General features: G+C 38.8%; 3 protein-coding genes across 3 annotated transcripts; 1 reads left to right on the plus strand and 2 right to left on the minus strand. All coding sequences in view use genetic code 11, as the record gives it.

Annotated features, from left to right (window-relative positions):
- Window positions 1–402: 402 nt before the first annotated feature.
- On the plus strand, window positions 403–3,205 carry EGR_01599 (hypothetical protein; the record flags this gene model as incomplete). The annotated part of the gene is made up of 5 exons (XM_024490848.1): window positions 403–444; window positions 1,334–1,601; window positions 1,635–1,774; window positions 2,266–2,683; window positions 2,901–3,205. The coding sequence occupies 5 exons, from the start codon at window positions 403–405 to the stop codon at window positions 3,203–3,205; spliced, it is 1,173 nt and encodes a 390-aa protein (XP_024354713.1).
- Window positions 3,206–5,118: 1,913 nt separating this feature from the next.
- EGR_01600 (hypothetical protein) lies at window positions 5,119–8,379 on the minus strand (the record flags this gene model as incomplete). The annotated part of the gene is made up of 5 exons (XM_024490849.1): window positions 5,119–5,600; window positions 6,059–6,144; window positions 6,218–6,966; window positions 8,120–8,185; window positions 8,314–8,379. 5 exons carry the CDS (start codon window positions 8,377–8,379, stop codon window positions 5,119–5,121), a joined length of 1,449 nt encoding a protein of 482 aa, XP_024354714.1.
- A 54-nt stretch (window positions 8,380–8,433) lies between these two features.
- On the minus strand, window positions 8,434–23,229 carry EGR_01601 (hypothetical protein; the record flags this gene model as incomplete). The annotated part of the gene is given in 9 exon segments (XM_024490850.1): window positions 8,434–8,607; window positions 11,084–11,268; window positions 15,169–15,404; window positions 16,393–16,578; window positions 21,784–22,025; window positions 22,043–22,097; window positions 22,136–22,261; window positions 22,414–22,523; window positions 23,194–23,229. 9 exon segments carry the CDS (start codon window positions 23,227–23,229, stop codon window positions 8,434–8,436), a joined length of 1,350 nt encoding a protein of 449 aa, XP_024354715.1.
- Window positions 23,230–23,381: the final 152 nt, after the last annotated feature.

The following is a 23,381-nucleotide window of genomic DNA, read 5'->3' on the forward strand; positions in this document are numbered from 1 at the left end:
AGAGATTTTTATCTGCCTATGATATTATATTTTGTACTTTCTTATGTATTTCATATCATATTGTTTTGCTTTGTCTTTTACATCGTGGTTACGGGCACAATTTCAAAAGGCGTCGGTTTTGCGCCTCGCATATTCAACATGTCGCTACACATTGCTGTAAAGAAATCGTTCTCATGTTACTTGAAAACGCGACCCATCCTTGTACGTTCGATAGCATCGTTAGAACTAGTTAATCGCTCTGCAGGAAACATGACTGTTCCACAAGTGCCCTATTTTACAACATTTATTCATTAACTTCTTTTTTACCGATGTGTGCAATTCTGCGCACACAGCTAGTATTACGCTTCATGCACCTCCGACAGGTTTTATGAACTTTGGCTCCTTCGCTTTTTGATAAGTTGAATGACACAGACGAAACGTCAACGTGCCTGGTCGATATCTGATGTAAGCTTTTATGTTCGTGGGTTTTTATATTGCATACTTGTTCTTATAGCTTTCATTACACTGCATATTTTATAAGCATCCTTTTAACACGTATGGGGATACCCCAAAAACCATTTGGTGGTGAACATGGAACACATGTAGAAGTTTGTAGTAAGTGAGTTCGTGTTAGTTAGGGACCATATGCTACTAAGATCAGCAGTAACGTGACCTTTTTGCCATCCCCTTTTCTTACACATCAGTCTTAAAATACATTCTTTCTGGCTGTCGTTTGTTTTAAGTGAATTAATTTCTACAATCATTATATAGTTGCAAGATTTAGTTAATGACTTGGAAGTTTATCAACCCTACACTTCATTAAAGTGGTGTGGAATTCATAAATTTTATGGTGAATTAAATCATCTCCGAGGCAAGTTGTATGCATAACGTCGAGGCAATTTATATTTTTTTCCGGGTGTTGAAATTATACAAGATATGGGTGTTCATTTTCTTGCAGTTCCTTTGTTGCTAATCACCGGGATAACACACAACTGAGGAGTCACCATGGCAGCTTCCCTAAATTGAATGATGCTATAATGCCGATCATTTTGCCTTACATTCTCAATATTTCATGTGTTTCCAAATTCCCACTTATTTTGAATCAGGTTACTTTTGCTGGTTGTCGGGGATTGTAAAACTAGTCGTAGATTCACTATCTGCTTGGTAATAAGTAGCCTCTAGATAAATTGCCTGCTGGCCTACCTTTTAACATTGGCGATGGCTAAAGGAGGGCTTGTGCTTTTGAATCTATTGGACCAATACTTTAACGATTGCTTGAGTAAGGCTTTTGCTTGTTTTAGTAAGCACGTAGATCCGCGCTTCTCTTAATCGTATATTCTCCTTTTATATGTAGTTCTCCAGTTTGTCTAAATGTCTGTGCCCGCAGAACGTACAACCGGCGGCATCTTCGGAAATCGGTGACATTTTTCAGCATGTCCAAACTTCCATCGGTATATATCAAAGCGGTTACATTTATGGTCTTGTACGTGAGGCCCAGTTAGCGTCAGACACATTACAGGTGCTTTCGTACTCTACCAACGAATCAAATGTACCTATTTTGAAATTGGCTCCATATTCAAGGCATCGCTCCGTTCCTCATGGAGAGCAATTCAGACTCACTGGTAACTCTCCACATTTAATTACTTTTTTCGAAGGTCGGCGCCTTCGTTCTTCATCATGTCAAGAACCTCCAAAATTAAGCTTCGGTCAACCAACAATCAATATGCTGTGTCCTTCAGAATGCCGAGGCGTTCCTTCACTAACCAATTCCCTCATCATTGGATACTTAGCTCGCGTAAACCTCCTCCTGTTAACTTCTCCTTTGAACTTGGTTGAATTTAACTGTTGTTTGATAGCTTATTTTCATCCTCGCTTTCTTGAATGTCCACCTAATTATTGTCTTCAGATTCATTCTAATGAAATTTTACTCTAGCTTTGTTGTTGCTGTTGTATTTTCATAGGGCCTATTTTATATTAAGATAATACTGTAGATCTATTGAAATCGAAGTAAGTTTTGTGGTGTGCAACAAATGTTTTGTCGGATGTTCTGGTTTTTCAGATGGCTATGTCTGCTTGTAGATTGTGATAAGAAAAGTATTGGCCTGCATTTTTGCCAACGAAATCGTTGTTAATGATTCGATTCGGTCTGTAAAAAATTCAACCTTAGTATAACAATGTTTACATTGTGTTATGATCTGGAAAATGTTGTGATTGGACACTTTTAATTTTATTTATTAATGTAAACTTTCTGGACTAGTAGTTGATTCTCTACGGCTTTGTGTTTAGGTGACAACAGATCATCCATACGTTGGATTGGTGGATCTTTTAAATTTACAGTCGAACGAGGATAATAATGGTGGGTCTCCTGCTTCAAGATCGCGACTTCGTAACGTGGGCGTCACAATGGCCTCCTCAGTGGTCATTTCGGCCAAACCTTCCCTTCACGAAAGTAATGGGAATGGCGCGTCAGTCTACTCTTCCAGTAGCCACCATTGCGATGCTCTATCCTCGAGGGGTCTCAGTGACAGTGCTTGCTGTGGTCCTAGCAAAACCGGTACCTTGGACATTGATAATGACTACAGGTTGAGGAAACTCTCCACCCAGGTGGAAGTTGAGCATTTACGAAGTATGATGCACGAGTTTGAAAGAGCTCGTCTGTTTCACACCAATTCTGGTCGCTCTTCCGATTCGGCGTCTGCTTCAGGTATCTTCGGGCTTTCTGTGGATAAACTGGTTGTTATGCTTCTCGTTATTTTGTAGCTAGGCTCCAAATGTGGGTAAATCATATCATATTGTATCCACTGCCTGAAGAGTCTAAAGTCTCCAAGGCACTCAATTTACTTTTACTCCTGTATTCCACTTTGCAAGTTTGTTAGTTCTGTCAATTATAAATCGGGCTCTTCGTTCATTATTTCTATTAGATATGGTGAATCCGAAGTACAGGAGAGATAGTCGGACCCTTTTTACCCTGAACAGCATTTCTGGCTTTGCTTCTCCAGACTCACCTCGTATGGTTGTACCAAACACCACCCACGATCAACTGGACCGAAACCAAGAAGCCTCCCTTCCATCTCTTGACTCCACTCCCAATGCATCGCCTCTAGAGCCCTCGCTAAGTCCACAGAGTTCCGTTGCAACAGATAAAAATCCATGTCACAATAGTGACCACACGACGCGCCGCATCAGCCGCCTCGAGCACAATATCATCGCTCCTCTGTCGTTTTAACAGCGCCTCTCTCAATGTAGTCATGTAATTTTACTCCATCCATTTTTCCTGTTCCATTAATACATCTTGTACTGTCCTTCTCAGTTTGTTGATAGAGTTCCTTGCATAATTATTACTGGACCAAATGTGGGGCAGTTCCATAGAATATGCGTCGTCTGCCTTAGACTGAACATATTTTTAACTAATACACATGGTTTCGGGAACGAATGCGCTACTTTGTGAGTGAAGACTGTTCGATTTTCACCCTCGGTCTGTTATTGTTTTTGGCCAAGGCCGTCGTGCTCATTGAAGGACTACGCAGTCAAGCGTGGTTGCTACTTGAAGAATTGTCTTTATGGTATGGTACATTTAATTGGGGGTAGGTAAGAAACTAGGGCTCCATAAGTTTAATCCTGACATTAGTGCGGTTGCGTACAGTCGCTGCACTCTCCAACGAGCGGTCGTTACGATATGGCTGGACAGACCAAAGGTTCCCAGGCTTGAGAACTCTCACTCTTTGCACTTGAACCAGGTTTATGCTGTGGGTCAGCCTGACATTCTACGTGCAATTGGAATGCTGGCAAGTTTTACAGAGGAAGGTCATGTTTATTGCCGCGTGAGTGGTTTTGCAATACGATAAAAGCAATAATATTTAAAAAATGTCTCGGTATTTGCGGCAATTGAGACATTTTGCATGTCCCCATCACCCAAAACAGCACATTTCTGTCGTGCAAACAGCCATTCTTGTACCAAAGATCCAAGCACTTTTTTGTCACATGAGGTCTGTGCATTCTTCTGCTGCCATAACGAGTGTCGCTGTAAAACTTGCCGAAAAAAAAACGCAGCAGTACCAGGCCCAATGTCGTCGAGTTTGTGCCTGAATTCGCGCCATATTTTCAAGTGCTTATTGATCATTTACCACATCACTGGCTTGTCAAAACGTCTGGTAAGGAGGATTTCACAAGAACTATGGGAACCAAGCTCTACACATAGCTACAAAGTGGTTGTGGTACGACAAAAGTGTCAAAAAGGACCAAGTATGCTTCACCATAGCAGGAAGGAATTTGGATTTTTCGTCAATCAAATAGGATGTGTGCCTTCAGCACTCTCCTCGCGGTGATGTACATCATCTACATTTCGAAGGTGGTGCAGTTCCACCCTGTCAAAAAGAAAGCTAGCAGCTAAAACTATTTGAGTTAATTTATGTTTTACCGTTAAATCATATGAAGCCTTTCAACACTTAATTCCATTTAGCACACACTCAAAAAGTAGAGCCAAACAACGAAGCTCTTAAAGCATTATAAGCAAGAGCTGGTGATAAATATTATCAATTGGTTTTGCAAGAGATAGTGATGTGAAATCCCTTAGACTGTTCATATTTTTATAATTATGGTATTTGTTAAGCAGCATTTAGATGATTTACCCTTTAAGAAGAAAATTCAGGTCATAGGGCCCAAGTAAACTTGCGTAGTTGTTCCTTGAGGTATTAAGCAAATGAAAACGAACGAACTATGCATGTATAGGTGAGTGATTAATTTCTGCTTTTAGCAAGGAATAGGATATTACCACATTCATGCAGCCTGCGCCATACTCATTGCGCGTTTGCCGATCAAATCCGCACTCCTACATTTACGTGGGTGCACGTGTCCCCGTGTGCGTCACCGGTGCCGTCACCACCTCGGTTCTGTTATCCGGTTCGCTTAGCTTTCAAACTCCTGCAAGTTGCGTATAATTTAGTTGAAAATGCAAATGTATGTTTTAACATTTCGGTCACAAATGAATGTATGAGACCGTGCAAAAATCGCAACGTGCCTTGTGTCTATTTGAAACAAACTTTCACGGTTTGCATTTATGACTTAGCATTGGCGATCAAACACAAACCACATTGTAACTTTCTCGTTTTACCTACTTATTCAATTTGTACGTTAGATGCCCTAGACAACATCTGAGAGGGGATGAGTGAAGGTTGAAGGTGTGTTAATGTCACTGATGGACTCGGTGATATCTAGGAAAAGAGGGTGTTGCTGCTCCTGCTGACGCATGAATTGTCCAACGAATTTCTGAGGTTGGGCGAGGGTGAGGTGGTTCCACTTGACATTGTAAGCCGGCAGTTTCGTTTGATCTCTTGATAGGCTATGGACGTAGCGCGGGGACCCTCTAGGCGGTTTCGGTGATCTGGTGGAGACTGGGACAACAGTCTCTAACTGCTGTTGCGATAACGATGCCAATGGTGATGACAGGGGGGAGGGTATGCTCCTTGGTACCCTGTGCTCGAAGCGGTGCTTGAGGAGGTCCTCCTGTTTCTGGCTCTGCGGCCGAAGTCGACACTCCCACATAGTGGTGAACACACCTTCAGCTAGCAGCACCAAAAACGATCCAATCATTACCGCCGAGGTGAGAATATCCAAAAGTTCAGCTAAGGATAATAAGTAGGAAGCAAACCAACTTAGTAGCAGAAACTACGAGTATGCTACTAGAAGACAGACGTCGGTTACATATTTAATGATGGAAATAGACCAAAGCATTTCCTAATGAGTGTTTAAAACTACTTACACCCATGGTAGTATTAGCCACATAAAGTTGTTTCCGGTCACCTTTTTCATTGTAGAATAATTAGGCAAATTAGATGGAAGTGTAAACAGACATTTTGTGTAATATGTCCGAGAAGGCTTTCTGTGAACTTTGAAAAGACAGGGCACCTCTTTTGTTGGCGCCATAATATGACAACCGTCGGCAGTATGGAATAATCATCACTGGTCTCTACCTTAAACACTACTACCTACTTCAAGAAAGATGCTTCGTCGGCAGCTTGTGCGTTCGTACGAAATTGCTAACCAGACAAAAAAATATAATTAACAATGGCATTCTATTTACCGTTTTTGTTAAAGAGTGATTCTGATGATTTCAGTCGAAGGGACAAACCTTGCCTTGAGGATATTTGCACTGTAACAGCTACCCGACTGGAAACAGAAGTAAAAAAGTCATAGATCGAATCATAACGATCTCTTACAAAGGCAGAGACGGTATGCTTACCTATGACGCTGCTCTATTGATAACTGAGACGCAAGCAGACCTCTCATCTCCTGAATGAGCACCTTATTTTGGTCATATAAGCGTGAAAATTCCACATTAAGTTTATTTAAATTAGAATCCGTCGCAAGAAGCATCGCTTGCAACGAAGAGATTACATTTCCATTGCCACGAGACACGTCACCAGCTCTAGTCACGGAAGAATTGAGAGGGAATAATTCCCTCACGGTGAAGTTACTCAAAAGCCCATTAACACCGTGGGCTGCATCGAGGCACTTTTGGCCATTCCTGCGAAGTTCAAGCACCGTCACATCGGAGATGAGGTCACTTATTCGAAGATCATTCAAAAGCCGCGAAAAGTCAAGAGGGCTCCGCTGGAGAAAAATCATAATCAAGTTCAGTTGTACAGTGGCCTGGGTTGTGTTGAAAAGAAAGGACTCCTGCAGTCGGTTTGTGAAGGCATCACTGAGTTGGCTAACCCTTGCCAGCATACCAGTTTGCTCAGCCTGATCCAGGCAGTTTTCATCGAAAATGCTAATTTTCTTTCCCTTAGCATGAAGAAGGCTGTTCATGAGATGGCTCCCGCCGCCTCTTGAGTAGTTGACCGCTTGGCCTATTACTTTCACCACATTTAGCATCGCTTTGATTAGACGATGAAGGCTAAGTAGAGTTTCATCCAGACTCATGAGTTCGTGAAAAACATTACGGTTGGCCTCTCGAAGGAATGCCCACAACTGAACGGACGCGGACAACTAAAATACGTGGGAACTATGAGCACCTGAGTATGGTGATAATAAGACATTTGATTGTGAGCCTCGCTACCACCTGATAGTCTTTTTCACTTTGTTTGGGCGAGTTTAACCAATATCGGTTGAATGCTCGTGGGATTTTTTCATCTAGGTTTGATTGGTTGTATGCATTCCGAGGGTGCAAGGGTTGGAATCTTCGAAATCTCCGGAATCCAAGAAAAAAAGGTTGCCACGCCTGAGTTATCGACTCATAGGTGTAGACGAGTTGGTCACAGGGTCCTATGCAGCTGCAAGCTGAGAGTGAAATCGACTCTAAGAAGAGAAATATGGTTATGCTCCAAGAGATTATCTAATTAGTGAACTTAACTATTTATATTTTTTTCATAATATACCCTGGTACACAACTAGCTTCGACTTATGTGTCCATAGTAGTGAAGTTAAACGCTTTAGCACTTTAAGGAACACTGGGCTATAAATGCTCTGTTACTATTTTTGAAGTGCATTTAGGTTCCCTGTGCTCTACTTTGTTAGGAAATTGGGACACCTTGATTAGCATAAATAATTATCCACTAAAGAATGCGTACAATATCAGATATAGTCCTCTTCATTGCACTATAAAAGTGTAATTGATTGACCACTAGATAAATTGAGGCTGGTTTAAACACATTATTTTATTATTAGTTTGGGCGAACCCAACAATAAAGTGCCTTTTCTGCGACATAAGTTAGTTTGCAAATGCGTTATTATGACTACTTTCGCTGCCAGCATTATGTAATTAATATTTGAAGATGAGAACTGCAAATTCCTCAAGAGATGCACATGATTTTTTCAGCAACATCCCCACTTCTGCATCTCAATTCAAGCCACGCACCTAACCTGTGCATTCCGTAGGCGCCAACTTGAGCAGTGCACTCAGCAGATCAAATAATTGGATTAATACTTTGAAAAATAACAGATCCTAACGTCTAAGAGCAAAATACCCGTTAGATAAAAACTTAGAACTTCACCAGGCGCGATTATGAGTGTATGATTTCTGGACCACCACAGTGCTTAATTTTTTAAATGAGGGAGTCAGAAGTGAACAGAAGCCCAGAAGATTTCCTCGTAGATTTTACAGTCGATGCATTTCCAAGTATTTGCATATCGGGAACCGAACCTTGCAAAACATCGAGTTGTATACTGCAGTTTGAAATGGACTCAAGATTGCATCCGTCGTTACTGGCTAAATGACAAAAAACGCCTGTTAATACAGAGCTCAAACAGAGGATCATGACTTCAAAACGCATTAAAAAAATATGGTGCAACCTTAAAATTCAACTTATGAAATTTAGTGAGAGAAGTTTGGTATACCAAATGGCTCCCAGATAGCGAATGTCTATCTTCGGGATGGTGGCACTTCCTTTCCCGAAAATCCATCTAATTCAGATGTATTGTAATTGGCAAGTAGGTGAGTTAGAAATCATACGTGCACTAACTAAAATTAAGGTTGCCTGCACATTTACGAAATTCCTTCTGAAATTGCGGAGCCGATTGAAAAACATTACCGCTGAATATACAACCACATTCCTTCTGGATTCGAAATAAGAGGCACTTTCGTAAACAGGCTTCCCATGTTCGTTGAGGAACGCAGTCAGATTCATGGACCTGCCAACATTGACGGAAACAGAAAAAAAGTTTTTAAAAGGAGTTGGTTTTCACACGATTTGGAACCTATTTCGTTTCGCTTTGAAGCATCCTTTTCTGCCATTGGCATTTTAACAGGTAAAGTTGGTGTTTTAAATGCTATATGCATCTCATAGAGATTTTTATTTCAGAAGCTATTCATTTTCTTAATTATAGAGAAAATCAATGTTGTTTTCATGGTTTGGACTGTCCGATATTCTTGTGTATAACCATAATCATTGACATTTAAATCCGAAGGTCGTTAGAGGCTCAAGTCAGAGCAGTCAACACTTCCTAATAGACCAAAGAGCCGTGAAAATTGACTTCTACTTTTCCCTTAACAGTAATAGGGACCTCAAACACAACGTAAAAAGTGCAAGCTTTAAAAGTCGATTCAGATCAAATTCATGCACTGTTTACCTTCTTTTAAAAGGGTACTTATATGCTTTGTGAATCCTAAATCTGGAAATTTAGGCGCACACGTACTTAGTTCGATGAAGAATGTAACTTTGAATACATCACTCGGTTTATGACTTAGCAAAATGAAAATAACAATAAGTAAGGGTAACTACAATCATAAAACATCTCAGTCAGTTTCCTATTTGTTAAAACAAATAATTTGCAAAGAAAATGAGTCATTCCTAGTGCCATCGTCAAGCAGTTGCTGTGCCTACTGGTAATGACAATCTGAACATGAGCAATCTGCATTGCACCAGTCCTAAGGAGTTGCGCACGATTGAGCAACCGTATTCCTGAGGCCATGTCTTAATAGCATTGGCAAAACACTAGCATTTGGGTGTTAGCAAGCTTTTGTGCAAAAACCATGAGAAATTTAAGGTAAATAAAGTATCAGCATGGTCAAAGTTGAAGAACATGTATAACTTATTACTTCCACATTAATTAATCGTCAAAACCCATAAGATCTACAATTCCCAAGGTAAATCAAAAATACATCTAAATTTCAGCATATTAGTTTTAATATTTCAGTCTGCCAAACTGGCGGTTCCTGATAGAGGCGTAAAAGGGAAAATCGAAGTCAAAAGTAAGAAACAATCATTTACGAACGCCAGTCATTTTCCGGATGTCCTCATTAAGTAACGTTGAAATAACCGAGTTTTAGTCTACAAAACTAATTTTCTGGCAGTATTATAAAACAGTATCCAACTTGCACAAAAATCGCTGCATCATTACCAGATACGAAAAATCCTTACCGAAGAATTTGAATTGAAAAAATGTTAATAGTTTACAAACAGTTAAATGTTTATGCACTTTAAAAACGAGGCAGTGTGTTACAAAAAGTTGTTTCAAAATGCGCTCTGCAACCACAACGTTTGTTGACTTTTCACAGGGTAGAATAACGCGACAGTCGCCAGATAAAGTGGCTGGAGAAACGGGCGGCTAAAACTGTCCCTAAGATGTTGGGAACTGCCACTTCTCGAGAGACGCAGTCGGTGATATGGACAATGATCGCTATCGGAAGAATTAACAGTTCCTGCATTTTCTCCTGCATCCCTCTGCTTCAATTATTGTTGTTTTCGCGTTTTCGTCAAGGGTATTTCACTTTGATACACTTGGATCCTTGATGTGCTAATAGATATCTGGAGGCAGTAGTGAGTTAAACCATGAGAAAAAGTTAATCTGCCCATCTATGGTAAGACTTGGCTAAAGCGACTAAGATGATACGGTTGATATTATTCAAATGCAAAGCTAATATGACATTTAACTAGTAAATACTTTCAGGAAAAACATGATTGTATATATCTTTTGAAAGCAGTCCTAAAGTGGGTCTGCAATGATGGCGTGCTTCCATTTTTAAAAATTTGTTGCATGATCTACTAAAATTAACGATATATTCATCAGGCAGCAAAATAGAAACGTCCCTAAGAAGACACGGGATGATTTGATTGGCCTCCATGTGCCAAAAACCGAAACTGACGTCAGATATCTGCTTGGCCAAATTCGCATCTGATAGCGAGCGTATCAAGGTAATGGCTTGGATATACTACTACAAGAGAATACAAGTGTACTGCGTAGTATCTTATATAGCCCTAGAGATAGAATGATAGAGTGGAACAGTAAAATATTTTTTCCTGTAAAAAAACATGCTAAAAAGGAGGGGATAACTCCGGTCCATAGTTAAAGTCAATGAAGAAATATAATGGAAGAATCTTCGATAAAATAATCTAAAGGCCTCATACCTCTCTGACTCAGTGCTATTGTCAAGATTCGCAAAAACGTATTTATTTGTCTTTAACGTAAAACCTTTTAACATAACCAACGCATAGCAGTAGCCAAGCCTGTGAATTATTTGTCAATATTAGGGATTGCTTTTACACATCTGAATCCTCATTTATAGGATATATTTGATATAAGAATCATTGGGATGAGATTATGGGTGCATGACAGTTAGCAGTAAATGTATCACAAAACAATGTGTCGTTGTTTATAGGTGATGTACCTTTCGGGTTCCAACGAGACGAAGCATGGTGTGAAACTGTGCCCCAAGGAACACAGCTGACTGGTGATGCACCCAGTGCGGTTCAGGTGTCTCGTGGATGAGGAACCGAAAACCAACAAGGCCACTGTTTGGAATAAGATAATCCACGGACTCTGGATCAAGCTCTAGATGCAATTTCTCGGAGGCTACACACAATGAAGCATGATAAATTATTGAGTGCACAACCTTGAAGAACAAAATTTCACGCCTTTCAACGCAAATAAAATTACTCCTATTGATTCGAAAATTTTTTTTGATATGGTTGTTGCGAAATTACAAAAGCCCCCTGAAATATGCGAAATGTCTAATTACCTTTAGGTGGTTTCGAATTCACTTTACACTCTTTAGATTTTCTTAAAACCATTGTCAACTTAAGGCAGTTTTCGTTACAGACAGTCAAGCATTCTAATTTTCACGACAAAATATGAGTAAAATAAATGACTTGATGAGCAGAATAATCATTGTTGAAATGGAAACTTAATCGTTTGTTACTCTGGAAGTGAATGGACTTTGCCACTCTTAAAGATTAAAAATTGGATCACCTTTAAAATGAATAGGCAATTTTAGTTGGACAGCGATGAATAGGTAATCGGAAGCCTTAAGTATTAAGATGCATCTTCAATAAATCATTCAGCATTGAGACCTTCAAACAATCATCATCAAGCATCTAATATGTAAGCGAATAACTTTATGCACTTTTGTATGAAAAGTAGACAGGACCTGATTAATGTAGAAGTAAACAAAAAGTTTCATCATCCACCTTAAACGCCCCTAAAAGCTGATCCTGACACCTTGATCCTTAATCATTTTGAGCAGCGGTGAGAATTCTTCGTTCTCATGAATAATGCACCATCAACTAATGATTTGTCATCGAAACTAAATTCTGTTACCGCACACCTCCACTACAAATATTGCACATTAGTTTTTGAGGGTAATCAGTCCGTAAATTAGACGATCTTGGGTCACACCAGGTCAGACTGACATTGTATGACATAAGTGCAAGAAATGACATGAGAATAGTACCGGGATACTGATGCATATCTATGCTTTAGAATGCGCACATGAATGTAAACAATCGCACGGATTTTACAAGTTTATACAAGTTGAAGCAGGTCATTCCATTAAGTTATGGTGAAAACCACACGAACTTTATGGTCACGTGTTTTCTGTTTTTAATAATTAGACACACATCAGTATGTCATACTGATTTTAATGTCAATATTAGAAATGGGAGAGAATGGTAACCTACGTTTCAGTTCCCCTCGAAATGTATAGCACACTCCAGAGGGCAAAACATGCTTGACAAATTGGACGTGGGAACATGTACGTGAGGATATCCGGCACCTGCATGAAAGATGACGATTTAGAAACCTGGGTGGATCTCAAATGATCATTTTGGAGCGCGAGCGCAGAGCAGAGTGCTCATTGCTAACACCCTACAGTTAGCCTCTTGGGGGTTAGGAAAACGCGAATAACAGGTTGTAATTGACTTCACGATACCGGAATTTGCTGAATCTAAATCCAAAACGAAACATTATTTGACTACCGCGACTACTACTACTGCTCTTAAGATAAAAGCTTGATTAATGCCTATAAAATGCACCTAATTATAAAGTCTGCAGCAGTTCATAACCATCGGAGCCTTTGCTGGTTAGCATTTTAAAAAGGAGAAATAACGCCATAAAGGGTCTTATTTATTTAAAGCAATTATCGAATCTTTACTGTTATTTCGGAAGCGGAATTCGAGAACTTAATAATGTGTTCCAGCGGTCAGTGGTAGCATTGAAGAAGGCCTAGTCTGTTACAAGTTATTACTGAATGCTTTCTTTGTGAATTTCGGCCCGCTTAACAACATGCACGGGTGTTAACGGGCAATCACTCGATCTGCAAAAATGCCATACTTTAGGACTCAAAAATGCCTTCCTTTCAAACAAAGCATCTCTTATAAGTATACAAATAAGAGTACTGGAGTAGCATTACCCCGTTTGATCATTATGACGTTGCTTTTCTAGGAAACCGACTTTGCAAAAAAATTTGCTAAAATTTCAGCTGTTTTAGTGAAGGCATTCATAAGAAGCGTCTACACATGGTTGTTGTTGGCAGCTATCATGATACAATATTACAGATGGCAGCTAAAAAAGTATAGGCGAAATTTTCGGCTTGAATAGCGGTGTAATTTACTACTTTTAAACATGAAGCAACCGACATAGAGACTCAATTTTACTTATGAGACAGAGTGAGGACATTTTCAATTTACATATGCTTGAATGCACAAATGTGGACGCTTTATTTTACATTAATCAGCACTACCTCCTGAAAACTTTATGTTTTCTGTAACTTTCGTACATACCTACAAATAAATATAAGCATATCGTAGAGTGGTCCATGAATTAGGCATGGGCTATCAGTCCGTGGACCATTTGATTAAAAATTTAGCCCTTTAGAAATATGCGCGCGGGCCATTAAATTATCGGTACATGTGAGAAACAGCACAATTAACTTTGCTAAAAATTGGTAATGTAAATAAATTAAGGGCTTCTTCAGAAATGAAAGGGCAATATCTGACCAGATTTCACTTCCTGTAATTGTGATAGTTCAGAAGTAGTGAAAAAGTCAGGGATGAATCAGCTTATACCAAAGCTAACATATTTGGCAGCGATAATTGTAGCAAAGGTTAGGAGTTGGGTGGAATCGGTGTCTTCAATTATTTGCTGGACTCTAGTTTTGTGCAGCCGCGTACAACCGGAAACCGCGTGGCTATGTGCGCGAGCTGGTCAGGCAACTGTTTGTCATGACTGTATTGGTAACCAGCAGCAACCAGCCAATGTTGTAGTTGCCGGAAGCGCCTGACAATTATGCTTATTTGAAATGGATAATGGTGGGCCCACCGGAAAAGTAAAAACTTTATTTGACTAGCTCCTATAAGAGACACTAGCCATTCCACTTCCGCAACCGCTCGCGCTATTGCAGAGTCTTGTACAATCCCATTGTTTGCTTTTTGTCTACATACAGCCTGAGGTCCTGAAATCCTTTGTTGCGAAGAATGTGAGAAAATGATTATATGCGAGAATTTTCATTGCTACCGTAAATTTTTATGTAGTGTCATCCAACCGCATTAAAGGTTATTATTACCATTACAACGTTAGCTACGTGGAAGCTGATGTTTGAGTACAGCTTCTCAAAGAGATACATTTCATATAAAATTTTCCTGCTACTTACTAAAAATACACAAATAATAAATGAGCACAAAGCGACCTATAACCAGGTTGGCAAAACCATTTGCCTGAATTAAGACCCTCCACAGATTGGTCAGAGGAACCACATAAAAACCCCCTCTCAAAGCTTTCAGGATTTGCTAAAGTTTATTTGATGAAGGGGATAAAAGTGCTCAAAACGTGGATAGGAGGGATGTTTAGTTAATTGTACCCACCATCTACCCTTAAGAGTGAAAGTGAAAAAATTCCTTTTCTTACACTAATGAATACGTAGAGATTCTGTTTTTATCAAATAAACATAAGTAGCCAATAGGTGCTTTACACAATTTTAGAGTTCGAATTAGCGTGAAGAATGTATTTTTTTGCTATTATGACTTTTCAAAAACATACTGCCATGCATTTTAGCTTAAAACTCGCAGAACCTGAAAGAATTATCCTAGTTAAAATTTGGGCTTTAATTCCACAAATAGGATTTTCACAATGCCCTTTAGAAAAATCAAAAATTAACAAAGTAGCCAACTACTGGCCAATTAAACTATAGCGTAAAGTAGTGAGAAAACAACCAGTTTGTTTTTATTCTAAATAATTTAATTTGCGTTGGGATTCATGAGAGTCGTGCCATGTAAAGTGGCGATACATGTATGTAAACAAAATATTGTCATGCCACATGGTGTCGTTTCACTGATGAATGCCTGCTTTTATGACTTGCATATGACACAATTAAGATTTCAGTTTTGACTTATTTTGCAAGAAATGGCGATGAAGAAAGCATGTTCTCGGGCGACATGATTATCGTTATTATCGGTGGTCTTTTTGTACTTCTGTTATTACTCATGCAGTTCAGGATATTTGCACATATGAAAAGAATCGAGGCAACTTGCTCCACTAGCATGTTCTTCATTTCGTGTGCCGTGTGGTTGAGCATGAGGTGGAAGTTCGCATTATGTACACCATCAACATCATCCACCTTGAGAGATAGAGGACGGGCCAGGAGGGCGTCGAGAAATTTTTCATACCACAAAGGGCTTTTCTCATTCTCCGCATGCAAACCGAAGAGAATTGATCCCCTTTCACAAAAACAATACGTTGTCCAATTCTTATAAACTGTTAGTGATTACAATTATAATTGAAAAAACGTTGAGCCTCTTTTACCTCCGCAGTCGCTTTGATTCTCCTATCGAGCGTTAATTTCTGTTTATTCCCCTATGGCATCAATTTCAAGCATTTATAATGGATTTATGAATTTTCACTGACCAAGTAATTTAACAGCACCTCATTAAATACAGCTGAATCTGTTCATCAGTCCACTGTAAAATACTTTTATTATTTGATTCCAATAATTTTACTTTATTTTTTTGGTAGAGCTTAAGAATTAGATCAAATGAATGTGTGTCGTTGAATCACTAAAAACATTAATACAATGTCAGTTGATAATAAAATTCCAAATGATACAAAAAGAGTGGATTTTACGAACGGATAAGTGGTGAACAAAAGTATATATTAAATGCGACAGCAGATTGTGTGATAAGGCAATTTTTTGACAAAAAATACTTTTCTGTGCCATCCAAAAATACCTATGACCCATTGTACATCGTTTATCTTCAAACCAAATGGGATACTTTTCTATCTCACTGATGTTACAAAGCTCAATGCGCAAATAAAAATATATGTATGGGAAGCAATTAAACAGTGTGTTTCTTGCAAACAAATACTATTAAATGATAGTAGAATTTTGGTCATTAACTATGCGTTCCAAAAGACTAAAATTAAAATAATGCGTGCAAATGAGATGAAAGAAAGTACGTCAAATCGAAAGCGTTAAGTGTGATGCATTTACTGTTCCTGATAAAGCCGTAGAAATTCAACTACCATAGATATCTATGTGGTAGATCTGTATGACCGATATTTGCGTCAGTCATGTCATCAGTGCAATGACTGGTAATTATTTCCAGGCATATTTTCTCTATTCCTTGGTATATTATCAATGTCTTAATACAGCATAATTAACTACGGCCATTTCAGTGAAGCATCAAAGTAAACTTTTCGAACGCTCACCTAGCTGGATTTGCATTGCAGAGGCTAAAAAATGGGAATGGAACATTTACTGCTGGCGATTCTTCCAATTTTGAAATTGTGAGGTCGGATGAAGTCAGTATGGACCCATAGCCAGAGCCTCCACCTTGGCTGCTCTCTTTCCAGTATTTGAATCGGAGACCCAGGAGAATGACAAGCACAACTATGCTGATCAAGAAGAAAGCACCTCTAAAATGGACGATTACTAGTGATAAAATGAATTCACACTGTCATGCTTAATAGGGTTTATGCTGTTTTACGGTGAATTATTAGATAAAGTTACATAGACTGTGTTAATACTACCTGTCAGCAAGCCTCAGTTCTGCCACAGCCTCAACTCAGTTAACTAAAAATGCGGTGGAATTACAATAATGTTGAATTAGAGAGGAGAGCATTTATTTCAGTCTTTTAACAATGAACGCCTTAGCATTTGCTGCACAAACAATGTATCCCATTTAACCAGGAAATTGACTTACCAGAGTTATCTATAACTAATCATCATGACGCCAAGTCAGCATTTGCATTTGGCTGCACACATTATGGTATAAACTAGTTTTTTTACAGCCGGCTAGTCATTTTTCGGCAGAAAATGATAGAACCTTCACTTGTTTAAGAAAAACTCCAATTGAGTTAATTTGAAACTTACAGAGGCGATATTAAATAAGAAGAAGCAGGCCTACGTCTATTTCATTGGTAGCGAAAGTTAATAAGGACCCATGAAAATGGAAGTTGATACGGAGGTAATGTCGGCTTTACACAGATTTTTCCTAATAGGTTGCGATGATCTTAAAAAATTGTTCAATTTGACGGCACAGCTAACTTTGTGCACCATTAATTTAACATCCCTGCTCAATTGTCACAAGAAATAACCTATCAGCAAGATAAATAATAGTTGTTTTAATATTTTTATGGAAATCGACTGCAAAAACAAATAATATAAACGGGTCTAAAACCGTTTGAAATTTAAAGAATCAGGAATTGGTGAATGACATAACCACTTAAAGTAACCTTGCACCAAATCAGGTGGAAAGAGACATCGTCACTTTGAGTCACCACTAATCGGAATTTAGAGGTAAAATCCATCTCTATCGACAATGTAAGGGCGGTTGTGAGTAAGGTCAACCTTTCTAAATCGTGGCCAGCAGGTGGATCTGCACTAAGCCTAGGTGAGCACAATATGGTTAACCTTAAATTTCAGTATAATCGACCACGTCATACACAATTAAAACGAAAATAAGTCAGCTTATTTGTTTGACGCTGTGAATCTTAATAAACAAGGTCATCCAACTCTACCGCTGTAAGGGTAGCAATTTCCAAGACACTTCATAGCCTTACGTATCTCTTGCTGCATTGGCAACGGAAAATGTCATGACTTCCCTAAAGTAGGCACACATCATGTCAAAAATAAACCGAGATTGTCTATGAAGACATCTCCATTTTGTAAGTAAAACCCAAAACTGATTAGCACCGTGCATTTTCGTAATTATGCGAATTGGCTGTACCCAGGTAAATCGTATGCAAAATGATAATACAGTACCTAAATAATATTCATGCTTCACTAAAGTACAAATTCATTTAATTATTAACTAGAGTAAAAAATGAGTGTTATAAGGTCGAGAGACAAAAATTCTAATTAAACGAATGAGTCTTTTGATTTGTCGGTAATGGTTGTTAAAATTCCTTTATCTAAGTGTGGAAAGAGGTAGTTTATAGCGGGTCATATATCTATTTACAACAGGAAGGTGAACCAAACATGGTCAGTTAAAAAGAGACCAAAAACATACTCGATAAATCGCGTGTAAAAGCGCATTCGAATTCTGGAAATGAACAAGTATATCTGTACAGAGTGGCAATGCTAAAAAATAACGAGTATGCTCACAGGCGCCAACCAACCACAAAACGCAGAAATATACCCAATAAGCTTCACATAAGTGAAGCCGTCTCTGCACATGCATTGAACGTCCCTTTCAATGAAAACGGGTTTGAGGAGGTCTACGACGTTTCTTGGAGATGAATCCATCTTTGGAAAAGTTCCGACTGGTAAATAATCATGGCATACAACTGAGTTGTAACAAAACTGCACCTTCTATCGTGGGTTTAAATTAGTGGAAGGCGCATGCAATCGGCAACCCGGGTTTAGCTACATTAAAATTAGCCCATATGAGGGCATTCTTTGACTACAAAGTTGGTTATGAGTATAACCTTCATTGGTTGTTGTTTTTATATTTGTAAGATTTATCGTCTCAGGGGAATAGTCAAAGAAGCTGTAACTTCACCTCTAATGCCAGTGACGACCCCTTGAACAATCGTTTCTAGAATATTTGATGCTGTAGTTATGCAAAAGCCACTAAAAAGATCGCATTTGAGTTCTTCAAGGACTGCCATTGAGCTATGCCTTTGCTAATGCTCATCCATTCGACATATTCTCAAATACTTTTATTAAGTTCAAGAATTTTCTTTAGTCCTAGACATACTTCGAGTTTGTTTTCAGGCAATAGACTATCTCGAGACAGGCAAAAAACTAATTCAAAATTGGCTGCCTAGTTTAACGCATAATCAGATAGCGCTAGAGTTGATTCCTACAAGTCGTAGTACTACGGTGTTATTAGTTTACGCAAACGCCCAAAAGCCTCAAGATTAAGGTGTAGCTGCGGAAATTCACCGGTTCATCAATTATCCTAATTACAGCTTAGTATAAAGATTGGTTCTTCAAAGCATCACGTTCATAATAGATCCACGCATTTCAATGATAATTTTTACAAGGTCATGGCCTAACTTAGGTTTCGTTTACCAATCCATTTACCTCCAGGCACAATTAGTGCATAATCAAAAACTACGGAGAGATACCCATAAGAATTTGCTCACCGTGTTCTAACTTGTGCACAAGAATTCGCAAATCGTTTCCAACGCTGGGCAATAACTTGAGAGTGGCTTTTCGACGAGAGCAAACACTGGAATAAACTGGCTAGAGGGTCGACTTATTCATGTTTAGATTACTGATAAGATGAATAGTTACTGAAGATATAATTCAAGACAAGCGTTGTGTTTTAACTGCGGCAGCCAATGTGCGCGAGTCACTGTAAGACATCATTGGTAACGTAACAGTAGGGGAGCATAGGGAACCGGACATGCAAATGTACATCTCCAACACAATTGCTGTAGTGTTCTATTTGCAGTTGCGCAAAGTAGTACAGCTCAAATTTATGCACGCCAGTAAAACTTCATGCTCACTTCTACGACTATAAGCGTAAAAAGAGAGACATGGGTTCAGAGAATCTTAAATAGTTTCCTTTGTTAACCCTCAAAAATCGAATTATCCCATTCAATATTAGAGTTTGAGCAATGTGCCCAACACCTCTAAAATGCTGATATCACCATCCCTGATACCGGCTGAAGGGAAATCTAATTCCAGATGGACAAAAGTTACGTCGTTTGATGTTTGCGGAAGTAAACAAATGCCACGATGTTCCACTGTTCCAGTTACTCTAATTGCCATTTGGTGTCTAGAACACCCAGTATGTTTGCAGTTCTGACAAACTCAACCACCTTTAAAGCACTAAAGGTCGAATCTACCATCCTCTATCCATGTGATAAATGCAGACATTTCCTCAGATAATTGGCGGAAGTGGACCCAAAGAGCGAAATACAATGGTAGTGCGTAGCGAATGAGTAGAATCGCACTTCTTACATTTCAAACAATTTTTAAAAGAACAAAAATGCTACGAAAGCACTGTAAAAAACGTTTGACTAGTCGATGGACAAAGCCGTACACCACTGCCCTAGTAAAATATCCCAATACAAAAAGAAAAACGCGAGCTTTATCGAGCAGATGTGTTAAAATGCAAAATTTAAACTTCTCAATTATTAAATGCTTCCTCGTACAAACAATAATAGGAAATGATTGTCCAAAATAGAGACCATAGAAGTACTAGGAAAGACAACTTTGAGGAAGATATCTGTAAAGGGCATTTTAAATATAACTTTCTGGAATGTCGACCATTGAGGGCAGCTCAGTTTTGCATACTGGACAAGGAAACTAGGAAAAAAAAATATACAAAAGCTTCAGTTTGACTGAAATCTCGTTAAGCCAAATGAAGCACAAACCTTTCCATGTTAATGATACAGAAAGTGCAAATAAAAATGTACCAAAGTAAACGGATAAAACATTGCGAGGTGCAGAATTGAGGCTGCCTTTTTGTGAGCATGGGTAAAGGACGTAACTACTGATAATGAGCATGGGTAATAATAATCCCATGATAAAAGGGAATTGTAACGCTGTTCGAATCCGTTCTGCCGTTTTAAGAACGATAGAATCAAGAACCTTGAGCGAAAGTTGATTAGTAATTTTAGAAAGATACCTACAACAGACATCAAGATTCAAGCCCAATTTACGCCTTGGATTTTAGAAACCAAACCTCAATACTTGTGAATACCTTCAGGACAGCAAATACTGCCAAAAGCACTTCATATTAGGCACTTGTACCAACAACATCCAAATTCAGTAAAGTGAAGCAAAAATAAATCCTAATAAGAACCACAAATGACCTTGTTATCTGGTAATTTAAAAAGAAATGATGCATTAAAGAGATATGTACGAATACTAGCCCTCGATAATTGGAAGCAATGCTTGAGCTTCAGCAGCACCTTGAGATTCTGCAATGGCCAGAACGTTTGAAACACGAGATTTGTGCATGTTCTAATAACCAGTTAAGTTATTCAGAGAGAAAGCGGAAATTGTAGCCGTTTGGGATTGGAAGTCAATTGCCTACCTTAAGCTGCGGTCGCATATCTCGTGAGCAGTATGGATTTTTGACAAGAAGAGCAGCTATTTCGTTTTTGTGAGTGTTTAGGAGGTTATTGTGGTAGCCGACTAAACACTCTTTATGAAAAAAGTGGTTGCAACGAGAACGATAAACTTGATCCTCCGTTTGAAAGGCGTCAAAACAAATCGAGCAATCCACAGAAGGAACATTGCTCGAAATAAAATCACGACAGCACTGAAAGGTAAAGATAGTTTCAAATCCTTGTAACCAAAACGATTTTATGGAATATTACAAGATTGTGAGAGAGCCTCAAACATTCGACCAAGAAATATTTGCTTGGATAATGCCGTGAGAATGCAAATCAAGCTTAAAATACTGCCAAGTACTGTCGGTAATTAAAGAGGGGCAGCTATCACACCAAATTGTCTTCAGCAAAGTAAAATGGCGTTTTGGAATGAAAAGATTAAACATTAATGGTTGGAAAAATGACTTAATCACTCATTACTCGACTAACAAAATGGTAGAAATCAGTGACCTTACTTTATCAAATAGAGATTGTAATACTCAAAAAAAATTTTAAGTACATTGACAACCACACAAAATTGCGTACTCTACGGTAGAAATTGACGAGCACATTAGAAGCAAATTCATGTAAAATACCTCTATCAAGGGAAAGATAACATGGTCCTTTTGACACGAATCAATTACAGCAGCAATGTTCAATTGAAGCTTTGATAAGGCAGAATCTGATAATCCAACTGTACCTACCACTTTTACAACAGGCGGTAGAAGGGGATACTGGGAATAACACGTTAAACTGAAAATACCTCTGAGGGACAAAATACATCGAGACTAAGGAGCACGTTTACCGGAATCTCACATACTCCTGGTGTCACCAGAATGTTGAGATTGATACCATCATTACTACAACAGAATGGAATTACCTTAAAAGAAGAGCAAACCTTGGGCATAGAGTGGTTTCAGCCGGAAAGGCAGTCCTAAGGAACAAAATCTCGTCTGCGAAATTCGGAAAGGCAGACTTAATAAGAGCAGCCTCATCTTCCATATCTTCTTGATGCAAAGTAAAGCTATAAAATAGAACAGAGAAGTTTTGTACACCACATAATCTCACACGGAAATTAGTAAAAAAACACTCCGAACTAATGCAAGCACCAAAAATCACATAAAACTGACCTAGACGGGCTTTATAAGAGACAATTCTAGGATTGAAAGGTATCACTAGCACTTAATCAGCAGGATTCGAACATGAAACCCGGCGATAAACAAAGGGACGCAACCAAGGGCGGTGTCGCAACAGGAACAATTAAACGCCACCGTCGCACCAACGTCCTTGAATGACAGCGAAGGACCGTATGGCCATTCATACAAACAAATCGCATTTCTTTGACGTTTGGCAGGTGTTTTATGGTAAAAAACCAGCACAAGTGTACAAAATAAACTTATCAACACAAATAGCTTGTTGTACATCCATTTGTCCTCCTCTTCGTGACCTTCCATCCTATCATTGCTAAATGTATGAGCCGATATACAGAAATGGCAGAATAAAAGGTTCTTATGTAAAATAGATGAAAATGTAGCACCTTAAAACCACCCTAAAGACAAAAAGAGGCATAATACTCCGACAGGATGCATATGTTTCGCATACAGAAGGAATTAGGGCCACTGGCACGGCCCTGAGGCCAGCACACCCGGCGAAGATCAATGACCATGATAAAGCTGCCCTTTACCAAAACCAACCATCAGGCAAACAACCAACACACTGCAGTAATTATAATGGAAGATTCAAAACAATATAAACTGCAAAGAGACGTACATCATATCTACTTAAAATTAAGATCAAGATAAAATTGAGAAATCTAATGGTAAAAAATCCATTATGCCTTTAAACTTAAACACCTTAAAGGAGGACACTTGGTTTAAAACGGTTTTAAATAATGCATTAAAGATTTAACAGTGGAACCATCATTTGGAATTGTATGCATTTTCAAAGTGCGGTTACGCAGTAAAGGGTCTGATGTGAAATGTCCATCCTCATTTGTGCCGAAAAATTTAGCGACTTGGACGAAGTAGGTAGCGCGCCTTTAGCTGCTATTCAAAAACGTACTATCAGCTACATTTTAAATGCCTAACATATTTTTCCGAATGATACTATGGCTATTCTGCAAAAAAACTTTTCATTGCATGTGG

Source organism: Echinococcus granulosus (assembly GCF_000524195.1).
Source record: "Echinococcus granulosus chromosome Unknown EG_S00006, whole genome shotgun sequence".
NCBI classification, from domain to species: domain Eukaryota; kingdom Metazoa; phylum Platyhelminthes; class Cestoda; order Cyclophyllidea; family Taeniidae; genus Echinococcus; species Echinococcus granulosus.